The sequence below is a fragment of the Schistocerca cancellata genome, chromosome 3 (assembly GCF_023864275.1).
Source record: "Schistocerca cancellata isolate TAMUIC-IGC-003103 chromosome 3, iqSchCanc2.1, whole genome shotgun sequence".
NCBI classification, from domain to species: Eukaryota; Metazoa; Arthropoda; class Insecta; order Orthoptera; family Acrididae; genus Schistocerca; species Schistocerca cancellata.
The window spans coordinates 64,335,057-64,348,035 of NC_064628.1; the positions used below are offsets into that span (position 1 = coordinate 64,335,057).

The window sequence follows — 12,979 nt, forward strand, 5'->3', positions numbered from 1 at the left end:
AGAGTATCCATTCAATTGAACTGTTCTTACAAGTCCAGTGCCGTCTCTGGCAGAATTACAATGTCATTGGTAGAACATAGCTTTTAGGTGATCAGAAAGTTTCCATTTAAGGGTCTTGGTGCTGTGTATATGCAACATAATTCAACACCAATGCAGGTATATAAACACCAATGTGTAGTCAAGGGATTAGTGTGGTATTCATGTCTTTCTGATGTGTGCAGTAAATGTGGAAACGTGAACTATGGTGACAGTATTACAAAATACATCCGAACAGGAACAAAATACTGTTATTCTTTTCTTGGCTGCTGCAGGACAAACACTGGTAGACATCCATTGGAGAGTGAAGAAATGGGGCAGCAAGTCTATAATGAGGGAGAGATGTCCAGGAAAACTAAGACAGGGGATGCTGCTACTGCTTCATTATAATGCATGTCCCCATATTGCAAATATTGTAACACAAAAGTTATGCAAACTCAAGTGGGAGACACTCAAGCACTCATCTTATAGTCCAAATCTCTAACCATGCAATTATCACATCTTCGGTCCCTTGAAATAAGGCTTTTAAGGGATGACAATTCTTGTTGGACAAGGATGTGCTGCAGACAGTTATGGACTTCTTCATGCAGCAAGACACATTGTTTTACCAAACAGGTATCTTCAACCTGATGCATTTGTGGGATGATTGCCGCATTGCTCACAGCGATTTTGCCTGATTGGCATACTGGCTCAGGACTGTACGGCCTTCGAATGGAAACTTTGATCACCCCTTATATTTCTTCTCTCTCAACTTCAATTCCCTTTCCGAAACTCTCTTTGGTGTCCTTTACTGCATGCTCAGTGTAGCGACTGAATAACTTGGGGGATAGGCTTCAAACCTTTTACGCTCCTTTGTCAACTGCTGCCTCCCTTTGTGTCCATCAACTCTTGTAATTGAAATCTAGTTCCTGTACTGTCATCAGTACTGCCTGAAAACTGTAAAACCATAGTACTATCACAGCACTGAGGTTTTGCCATAGAAGTGGAAACAAAATCACATTATGTAATTGGTCATGATAGTGAAGGGAGTATATTGTAAGAGATTGTAAAAGGGGAGCATTTTTAAAGATGTGAATAAATTCCTTTTACTGCATATTAGTCACTTGTACCATGTAATAGCCGGATCCTATTAAACTCTGCAAGACATAAGAGGATTGTAAAAGAGAATAGTTTAGCCTTTTTGGTATTAAGGCACTTCTGACTGGCAAACAATAGCCTATTACTCCTCACATAAACTAAAACTGATGACCGTGGGCAGTGGGAATATTGCATAGGACGAGTTTCCAATTGCTTTTCGTATGTCATCGTGAGATATTATGGCATCTCATTAGTGATACCTTGTACACTCTTTGGCTGAGTAGGGAGTGATTCTCAATTTTGTTTTGACCTTTCGTCTTGGAAAGAATTTTTAGTTTTTGGTTTAAAGCACTCTGTGTGTGTGTGTGTGTGTGTGTGTGTGTGTGTGTGTGTGAAGGCCCTTTTGAGACCTTCAGCACACTGGTTAAGGGAGTTCTCATCACTGCAGATATGCAGATATACCATCCATGGCTGGGAGGCTATGTGGGAGGGAAGACAGCTGTCAAAATGCAGATCCGGTTAGTGGTTAGTAAGTTTGGCATATTGAGTTGAAGAAGACTAGGTGAATTGCATTGGAGAGGAGGTGTTGAGGTTGTGGGGGAATGAGGATAGTGTGTCTTGGCCCTGATTCTTATCATGAAGGTATCATCTGTGAACCTGAAACAGACAGAGGTTGGAGTGGCTAGAATGGTATCCTCTAGCTAGACCATAAAAAGCTTGGCAAACAGCGGCACCATGTGGGTACTCATGGCTGTGTGGTGAATTTAGTTATATAATTTTCTCTCAAAGGAAAAGTTGTTGCATGTGAGGATATAATTGGTAAGTTGAGAGAGGTAGTATTTGACAGCGACAAGGCCGTGTGCATGACAGAAGATGGTTTATGGGGTGGTGGCATCAACAGTGAGATTAGGGATTTGGTAGGTAGAGTGATAGGTACAGCAGAGAGTTGCAGAAGGAAGTGGTTAGTATCTTTGATGTGAGAGGCTAGGTTTCAGGCAATTGGTTGGAGATGTTGCTCAACAGGAGCTGAAGTTCTTTAAATAGGAGCACAATAACCAGCTGCAATGGGGCATCTGGGATTGTTGGGGTTGTTGATTTTTGGAAGCATGTAGGAGGGATGCGGGGTATCATTGAGGTGAGGATGGACATGGACTTGAGCGAGAAGTTCTGGAATAGGCCTATTGATTTCAGTAGGGATTAGAGGTTATGTTGGACTTCTGGGATGGGATCTCTGTGGTAGAGCTTGTAGATAGAGGAGCCAGACAGTTGGCAGGTGCTTTCCATCAGGTAGTCTCTGCGATTCATCACAGCAGGATTGGAGCCTTTGTCTGCAGGGAGGATGATAAGGTCAGGGTCTGTTTTAAGGTTGTATGTGGCTGAAAGCTTAGTGGTCGTAGGAAGGGACCTAGGGAAGGATGGTGAGGCGACGTTGGAGGTAAGGAATTTTTAAAAGGTGGCTAGGCGATGGTTAGGTGGGAATGGGGTTTGGTCGTGGTTGGAGGGTGGTATAAAGTGGGGTTAAGTTGGCCTTGGTTGGAGGGACTGGTGGCAAAAAAGTGTTTCCACTTTGGGGTCAGGAAAAGGAGAGTAGGCCTTTGACAAGTCCAAAATAGTTAATCTGGAGCTGAACGTGAGGCCTTTGGATAGGTTTCAAACTTCTGTGGGATTGAAGTTTTTGGTGAAAAGGTTGACAACAGTGTTTTGGTTTCTGGATTGTGCAGAATGTTGGGAGGGAGCTTTGGAAGTTGTTTAAATTGAATAGATCACTTAGGCAGGGTCTGTTCTCTGTGAAGTGTTACCAAGAGAGTCCACTGTGGTTAGGATAGAGGTTGATGAATAGTGGTTCCCCAAGGCAGGAGTGTATGGAGGTGCTGTCTGGAATGCTCTTCCAAGTGTTGGCGGGCAAGATTTTTAATTTAGGAGATGAGCTGTATAGTAGGATTACACAGAAGCATTATTTTGCAGAGGAAACAGAGGTGGTGCTAGGTGCCTGTGCCATGGAGATGTGTTTCTGCAGTCCCAGGTTTGTGAGATGTAGGGGTTGGGGGAATTTAAGAAGGTGAAGACCATTGTGAAAGACGTCGTGGGAACCAGAAAATGGAATATTTATGGTTAGGTCATTCAGAGGGACTCCATGGCCAAGCAGCATTTGGGAAACAGGGCGTGGTACTTGGATTTAGCTAGCGAAAGGGATACTTTTCTGAACTGACTTAGATAGAGGGAGAATGGGCCCTTTTGGATTGAGATGGTGATAGGAAAAATGAGAAATGCATGAATGAAAGCTTTAGGTGGTTGTAAAGGGAACTGGAGGACAATTTGGCGAATGAAAAGGACTAAAGAAATTGTACTGGGGGTATTAGGATATTTGATCATGCATAAGTTTTTGTTACAAATGGGAAACAAAAAGTAAACACAAATGGGAAAGAAAAAGTAAAGACATAAAATTCTGACATCCTTTGTTCCTGTAACCCTCCTGGCCTCAGTTTCTGTTAGCCCACTGTCCCCACGCACTCCACCTGACAATTTCTCTTCCCTCCATCCTATCACCCCCTCTCGATTCACATTTCGATCTCACTTCATCAAGCACCTCTCTCCTATGGCTTTCGCACCTGCACCTCACATGCATAGCCCATGCAACTGCCACACCTCCCTCCCACATTCCTAGCCACCCCTGTCCACCTGCCAAACTGTGTACTAGCTCAAGAAAAAAATTATTTTGAAAGCTTTGTAAATGGGATGTCTGAGTCTTTTGACCACATGCCACATTAAACAGCAAAATAGAGCAAACAGAAATTAGGGAAAAAATGGAGAGGAATGTATGATTAGTCTTTTTCAGAATTATTTGTTTGTGTTTTCTTAATATATCTAGTATGATTGTTAGCATTGTCCCCATTTTCCAGGATGAAGCTGCTGGTGATAAACACGCAGAGAAAGAAACAAAGGACAAAGGCAGCCGTGCTTCGGTGAATGGCGGAAGTGCTCACAATAATAGCAGTGGGAACAACAACCGTCATAGTAGTGGATTCAACTCGTCAAATAGCAATGGCACAGGTCCAGAGCGACGTTCTGCAGATAAGCAACCAAAGGCATTCCCAGCAATGGTTATCTTCCAGGCTATTTCTGCCATGTTTCCTGATAAAGGGCAGCCAGATGAACTCAGGGAAAAGTGAGTGACATTGGACCAAATTTAAGTAAGAATGACTTACTTTTTAAGAAAGAAAACAGCAAAATTTCAGTGAAGCATCAGTGAGAAAAACCTGTAACACAGTGAACATGTATACTCAGGGGAGAATGACAGTTGGCAGGCTGCTGGCCCCTATCACTTGACTCTCTGAAACATTAATCACAAAGTGATTTTAATTGAAGCATAGGTCACATTTGTATGTTAGTGCTGTCACCATGTTATCATATCTGAATGGTAGATAATGGATGTGCAATGCATCAAACAGTGAGCACTAGGTAACACCATGAACAGTGCCACACACTCAGTTGACACAATGTTACCAACACAAAATAGAGCTTGAAAGACGCATAATTGTGGGCCTTTGTGTGGTCAGCTTGTCAAATTGGGCCTTTATGTGTGATGATTGCACAATCTATCATCTCTCAACAGACCTAGTACCATCTTTCAATGCATACTCTCACATCGTACATGTGTCTACGAACATCATGCATGATATTGAGGCTTCTATTCCATCGTTCCATAATGTATTTCCTTGATGTAGGTTCTGTGTGGCCTCCTTATCTCCCCCTCTTTTTCCACCCTTCCTTCCCACATCTGACCATCCTCTTCCAACCAGCCCCTCATTAAAGAAAGAATTTGAAGGTATCAAAAGATAGGAGTGCTGTTAACTGTTTTAATGTTATTGTCGTCCACAGTATTGAGAGGTACCTCTAGAAGATTAGCACTGGCCAGTTCATATTTCTGCTTGTGACATATTTTTGAAACAGAATTTTTACTTTTTTTTCTGATATTCAATCTCTCACACATCACTCACTCCATTTCTTTGTTTGAAAGGCTTGCTTCAGCAGTCTGCTGTGTGCTTAAAGGTAACTGATGCAAAGAAAAAAAAATCCACCAGCAGAAAAATTCTTATACACTACTGGCCATTAAAATTGCTACACCAAGAAGAAATGCAGATGATAAACGGGTATTCATTGGACAAATATATTATACTATAACTGACGTGATTACATCTTTACGCAATTTGGGTGCATAGATCCTGAGAAATCAGTACCCAGAACAACCACTTCTGGCCGTAATAACGGCCTTGATACGCCTGGGCATTGAGTCAAACACAGCTTGGATGGCGTGTACAGGTACAGCTGCCCATGCAGCTTCAACACAATACCCCAGTTCATCAAGAGTAGTGACTGGTGTATTGTGACTAGCCAGTTGCTTGGCCACCATTGACCAGATGTTTTCAATTGGTGAGAGACCTGGAGAATGTGCTGGCCAGGTCAGCAGTCGAAATTCTCTGTATCCAGAAAGGCCCATACAGGATCTGCAACATGCCGTCGTGCATTATCCTGCTGAAATGTAGGATTTCGCAGGGATCGAATGAAGGGTAGAGCCACGGGTCGTAACACATCTGAAATGTAACATCCACTGTTCAAATTGCCGTCAATGCGAACAAGAGGTGCCCGAGACGTGTAACCAGTGGCACCCTGTACCATTACGCCGGGTGATACGCCAGTATGGCGATGACAAATACACGCTTCCAATGTGCGTTCACTGCAATGTCACCAAACACGGATGCGACTATCATGATGCTGTAAACAGAACCTGGATTCATCCGAAAAAATGATGTTTTGTCATTCGTGCAGCCAGTTTCATTGTTGAGTACACCATTGCAGGCACTCCTGTCTGTGATGCAGCATCAAGGGTAACTGCAGCCATGGTCTCCGAGCTGATAGTCCATGCTGCTGCAAACGTTGTTGAACTGTTCGTGCAGATGGTAGTTGTCTTGCAAACGTCCCCATCTGTTGACTCGAGGATCGAAATGTGGCTGCACGATCCGTTACAGCCATGCGGATAAGATGCCTGTCATCTCGACTGCTAGTGATACGAGGCCATTGGGATCCAACACGGCGTTCCGTATTACCCTCCTGAAACCACCGATTCCATAAGCTGCTAACAGTCGTTGGATCTCGACCAACACGAGCAGCAATGTCGTGATACGATAAACTGCAATCGCGATAGGCTATAATCCGACCTTTATCTAAGTCGGAAACGTGGTGGTACACATTTCTCCTCACACGAGGCATCACAACAATGTTTCACCAGGCAACGCTAATCAACTGCTGTTTGTGTATGAGAAATCGGTTGGGAACTTTCCTCATGTCAGCACATTGTAGGTGCTAACCTTGTGTGAATACTCTGAAATGCTAATCATTTGCATATCACAGCATCTTCTTCCTGTCGGTTAAATTTCGCGTCTGTAGCACGTCATCTTCATGGTGTTTAATGGCCAGTAGTGTATAAAAACATCATTTGCATATTATACATATTGTTTGCATAGTTACGTAAATTTCCAAATGTGGTAATCTTTGGCAGATACAAGGTGTGATCAAAAAGTAATGGGAATTTTTTTTTTAAATTTCGCTGGCAGTATACTGCCAATTTAAAAAAAAGAAAAGAAAAGAAAAATGTTGGTACATGTGTTCCTGCTGTTATGTATGCATTGTCAGCTGTTTTTAATGTTTAATTTATTGTTGACAGTCAATAAGGTTAAACGTGTTTTTGAGTGCTTGGCGAATTTTTACTTTCAAAAAAGATGGGTCAAAAATTTGTATTAAATTTTGCTTGGAAAATGAAATGAAGTGCAGCACTGCATTCAAAATGTTGATTGTGGCTCAAGGCAAATCTGGTGTGAGAGTTTACAAGAGGTATAAACATTTCAGAGAGGGTTGAGAAGACATTGAAAATGACAACCACCTTGGATGCCCTAGCGCATCAGTTACTGACGATAATATGGAAGGAGACAGAAAATGTTTCTAGAAAACTGCTGTATCACCATAAAAACAGAATCGCTGAAGGAGCTGAGCACCACAACAAAAAGTGAGTTCCAGAAATGCTTCCAAGATGAGAGAGGTGCTGGCACAAGTGTGTGCTATCTGGAGGGTGGAGGTTGGGGGTGGTTACTTTGAAGGGAACAAAGTTGATGTTGAATAAATAAAAATTCTTGAAGAACAATAAAAATTCCCATTACTCTTTGATCACACCTTGTTTCTCTGCCTGATAATAATTTTCAAACAATGGACAATCCACATAGGAATATCAACAATGTAGGGGAAGATAGAGTGTGACTTACCTTAAAGAAGACACATTAAGTTACAGATAGGCCCAATTGAATGGCACTTACAAAAAAGTTTCGGCCACAGCCTTCATCAGCAAAAGAGTAACAGAAACACACCGTTCATACACGCAAGCAGGCACATCTCACACACATGACAGCCAACTCCAGCAGATCAGGCCAGAATGGTCTGTGTTTCTCTTTTGCTGATTAAGACTCTAGCAAAATCTTTGTAGAAGTGTCTTTTAATTGTGCCTGTCTGCAACTTAACATTTCTTCCTTACAATAAGTAGTGATCTATCTTTTCCTACATTATTAACAACAAATTTCAGTATGTAATTTTTTATTGGTTTCTGGACTTGATATTGGTTACTATGCAGTGTTTTGTAGTTAACTGTGGTTATATGATGCTTCCAGGTACATTGAACTCACGGAACGACTTGATCCAAATGCCCTTCCTCCAGAGTGCACTCCAAATATTGATGGACCAAATGCGGAGTCTGTACCACGTGAACAGACAATGCACTCATTTCATACGCTGTTTTGCCGTCGCTGCTTCAAATATGATTGTTTCCTCCATCGTGAGTACAAAATTCTGTGTGATGACTCGGTTTCCGCGGGATTGCGTATGAGCGTGTGTGGAAGCTACTGCCCCATGCTGGAACTGCAAACTTTCTTTCATGAATCAACTTGAACTGAACATCTGATGAGTTCAGCGTTCTCAAACTGTTCAAAATTGAAATTGTTCGAACTGTTTGGAAATGGAAACTCATCACAGATGTGATAGTTTTGAATCCTTCACCAGCTGATGACATAACACAGTGCACACTTCAAATAAAACTTCCTTGTCTGTTTTTCCAGTTTAAATGTATAGAGAATGTTAAATGGCATCATGCTGTTGATCTTGGAGAGAATTCGTGCTAGCTTGTTAGTACACCAAAAAATTTCTTTCTGGTTTCTAATATAGTTTGGGAACATAGAGATGTTTGTGTTCGAGTTTGGTTCTCGTTATTAAATTATTGTATAGTTTGTACGGTGTTAAGCCTTTCTAGTTCCATAACATGACAATTGATAACATGATAATTGTGATCGCCGATAAAGTTTTAAATATTACTTTATAAAACAATTGCTAACAAAGTAAAATCTCAGGTGGTATGAAATTTTAATCCTACATGTAAAGAGTGAGATGGGAGGAGCAGTGATCACAGGCTAGATATATTTTATACCGGTTTACATATTTTATCAGAAGAGCTGAATTTGCAGCTCTTCCAATGGGTTTTTTTCCACACACACTTCTAGCATGCGTAGTTCCTGGTGGAAACTGAGAACTTGGTGGTGGAAAAATTGCCTACTTTAGGCAGGGTGAGACTGAATTCAGACTTACTTTGTTGATTGAGAGTATTTTGTTTGTATGCAGCATGCAAAGTGGCAGGAAGTCCAGCCACAAGTCGAGGTAAGACTCCTTTTCCTCTTACCTCACTGTTACTAGATTATTCGAGAAGATTTCATCATTGTCTGTGCTCATTATTATTCCTACATAAAGTAGTGTATTATTTACTGAAACGCACACTGCATGTGAGAAGAATCAGTCTAACTATAAAGCAGAATTTCTGCACTTGAAGTAAGGTTTACAGATTTTTCTTGCTGGCTCTGAGAGGTGCCTTCTTTTTAGGTGTATACTTGTCTTTCACTGTTCATATGTAGGGAATCTAGGTAGAAATTTCTCAGAAATATCCTTTATTAGTAACAATAAGCAGTGCGCATTAGTTTTCTTAGATCCTTTTTTAAAGACATAGTTTTAGAAGTGAAAAAAATTGGTTGCAATTATTGTCATGATCTTATTTTTTGGAGGTGAAGTTATTCCATTTTTGAAAAGCTGCCTCATACAAGAAGTAGTCGTATCGAAAGCTATAATCAATAATATGACAGCTATAGAAGAAAGTTGTTTCTAGTGTTTGAAGAAATTGGGACAATTATGGAGTTTAAATACTATCAATGCACATGTTTACTTACAACACATTTCTAAATAACTTTGTATTACTTTAATTTTATTCCCTCTCTGAAACTTAAATGATACTCCAACACTTGGCTTAATTTTATCGTATGATACATTTAGAATTTTGGGAATTGATTCAGTGTAATCTAGCATAATTTGCTCACACTGCAGTCATGATTTGTTATAATACCACGTTACTTAAAGCAAAATGTGTTGTACCGTTTAATGTATAAACTTCTAATTTTTTTGTTCCTAATTTGAAGGAAGGAAAAAACTTCATTTTGAAAGAAAAGCTGTTCGTATAAGAAAAGGTCCCTATTCTATGATTTGTTGTTAACTTTATAATGTGTTGTTTTATTAAAATTATTATTTTAATGTGATGAAGGTTTATTCGTTATTGTTGTTTTCTCTTTCGTTGATATATAAGTGAGAGAATTAAATATAACTGTTCTTCTTGTGGCCATGAAACCAACGTTTCACTGCATAAACTTCCAAAATGACTTTTAGTGACATTTTTGAGTAGACCTTTCAGGAACGAATAGGAAAAGGTGTTAAAAGTACCTATCTGATGACTGTCTCACGGTGATGGAAGGAACCTTTACGTCTCCTCCCTTGTCCAATTGTACTTTGAACACATATTTTACTGTTTCCAATCAAGTTATTGAGTATGACTTGTTGCCCAAGTTCAACAGATAATATTTATATGCATGTGTTTATTAACCTTTCTGGTGAGAAGAGCTAAAATACTTGCCTTGAGTAAGTGCTGTTAGAAACAGACGATTTCAGGCTTTTGAACAGAGATTACATATATTTTTTAAAAAGATTGTGTCACTGTAAGATTTTACATAGCTCAAAGAATATAGCGTCTTATGCAGGTTGCAGTAAAATGTAGAAATTTAACATGCTTGTGTATGATCCGTAGCTAACTTTTTTCTGTGGTTTCTTCTTTTTAATAAACTATCCTGTGCAAGTCTGTTCATCTCTATATAACTGCTGCAACCTACATCAATTTGAACGTAGTTACTGTAGTCTGGCCTTGGCCTTGATCTCCCACTACAATTTTTACTCCCCACAATTCCGTAACATTTCAGGGTGTGTCCAATCAATTGATTCCCTCTTTTAGGCAGGTTGTGCCATAAATTTCATTTTTCACCAATTTAATTCAGTGTCTTATTAATTTTCAATCTGCTCATTTACTCTTCAGCATTATTCTTTAATACCACGTTTCAAAAGCTTCTAGTCTCTTATTGTCTGTAATGATTATTGCCAACATTTCACTTCTGTGCAAGGCTACATTCACCACAAAAGCCTTCAGAAAAGATTTCTTGACACTTAAATTTACATTTGATGGTAACTTTATCTTCTTAAGAATTGCTTTTCTTGCTATTGCTCACATGTATGTTATGTCTTTTAGTTGAATTTTCTCATACTGAGAAATTGGAAGGAGTGATCTGTTTTACCTGGTAAAAACTTTCTAGAGCCAAGATCACACAAATATTTCTTTATTTACAAACAACCTTTTGACAGACTTTGCTGCCATCTTCATGTCTTCAAAAATTTGTGTTATAAAACATGTTAGTTTTGGGTTGGCATGAGGTCAGCTCAAAATGAACACATTTTATTACATAAATTCTTGAAGACCTGAAGATGAGATTAAAGTCTGTCAAAACTGGTTGTTTGTAAATAGAGTAAATAAAGAACATTTATGCAATCTTGGCTTTAGAAAGTTTTTGTGTCTTATACTTAAGCCATCACCAGTGATTTTCCTACTCAAATAGCAAAACCCATCCACTGCTTCTAGTGTCTCACTTCCTAATCCAATTTCCTCTGCATCACCTGATTTAATTCACCTACATTCCATTACACAAGTTTAAATTTGTTGATGTTCTTCTTGATAAACTCTTTTCAACTCTGTCCATTCCATCCAACTTCTCTTCCAAGTCCTTTGCTATCTCTGACACAATTACAGTGTTACTAGCAAACCTCAGGGTTTCTACTTCTTCTCCCTGATCATTAATTTCCCTTCCAAATTTTTCCTTAGTTTCATTTACTGCTTGTTCAATTTATAGGTTCAATAAAAAGGGGAGTGGGCTATAACCTTGTGTCCCTCCATTTGCAATCACTGTCTTTCTTTCATGCTCTTAGACTCCTATAAATGCAGTCTGATTTCTGTGCAAGTTGTGAATAATCTTTTGCTTCCTGTATTTTAACCCTGCTACCTTCAGAATTTAAAAGAATGTTTTCCAATCAGCATTGTTAAAAGTCTTCACAAGATCTACAAATACTATAAACACAGGTCTCTCTCTCTCTCTCTCTCTCTCTCTCTCTCTCTCTCTCTCTCTCTCTCTCTCTCTCATGCATGCTATCTCATGTATCTTACTCACCAAGTTGAACGGCTTTGTTGTGGCTGACTCCCAAGGATTTCAGTAATTTTGAGGGAATGTCGTTTACTCTAGGAGCCTTGTTTGGGATTAACTCTTTCAGTGCTCTGTCAATCTCAGTATTGTATTTTCTATCTCATCTTCATGTGCTTCCTCGTCTCCTTCTGTAATACTGCCCACAAGGTTGTTTTCCTTTAGAGACCCTTTATGTATCCATTCCACGAGAGATCAGAAATGGAGCAATTACAGATGTAATGTCATGGGTTGGATACACTAGAAATCAAGGCACCACTGTTACGTCAGTGCTATGTTGGCTTCTTTTCTTCCCAATGTAGTTCCACAAGTATGATTAATTTGAGAACAGTGGTGCTGCAGTCTCTTCCTACACATCAACTTGTTCTCTCTTACAAAAGCATGCTGGAGTGAGGCTGTTAGTGAATAAGGGAACTGAGTGCACACTCATCCTGTTGTAAAGTAGCACTGACAGGGTGAAATGATCAATTGTTGGTATCAGGTGGATACAATTGCAGATGTATACCATTAGAAGAAGAGTGATGTCCAGAAACAGTTTGATGCTGTAGATCACACTCCAACAAAAAAAAAATAAATAAAAAAAAAAAAAAAAATCCATCTCCAACATGAGGAAACATAATGTGCTCCATCAAACGGAAACTGGCACAAAGCAATGCACTGTTATGTTCCTGCAAGCAAAGAGCATGCTATTTCTTTATTCTTTAGGTAACGGCAACTTGGGTTTATGGGCTGATAGTGATTTGTGTAGGTTACCCTTTGTTTCTATAACCTTTTTGTGGACTGCTAATAACTAATTGCCGTGTAGAGAATACACTTCATCCTTGTGCCCTGTTTCATTGTATTGTCACCGTAGCCTCTGTGACCTGTCAGAAAGTGTGTGTATGTCAACATAATTGTTATATATCGTCTGAATTGAGAATACATATTAAAATAAATTTGCAGCAGTATCTGAAAAAGTTTTTTTATATCTACATACATACAAACATATACACACACATGTACGTACATGCATTCATATAGGTACCCATCCATGCATGCACGTGGACACACACACACACACACACACACACACACACACACACACACACATTTCTATGTTAATGATCTGCAGCTTCACACAAGTTCCTCTTCATTCTTTAGACGTCTGTATTCCTTTTCAC

At 39.6% G+C, this 12,979-nt stretch overlaps 1 protein-coding gene across 1 annotated transcript in view; it reads left to right on the forward strand.

The window, feature by feature from the left end:
- Positions 1–12,979, forward strand: part of LOC126176978 (histone-lysine N-methyltransferase E(z)) — a 100,768-nt gene that overhangs the window by 26,963 nt on the left and 60,826 nt on the right. The window contains exons 5-6 of the mRNA XM_049924193.1: positions 4,014–4,279; positions 7,827–7,990. Coding sequence (XP_049780150.1) covers positions 4,014–4,279; positions 7,827–7,990 — 430 coding nt within the window. The remainder of the gene's footprint in view (positions 1–4,013; positions 4,280–7,826; positions 7,991–12,979) is intronic.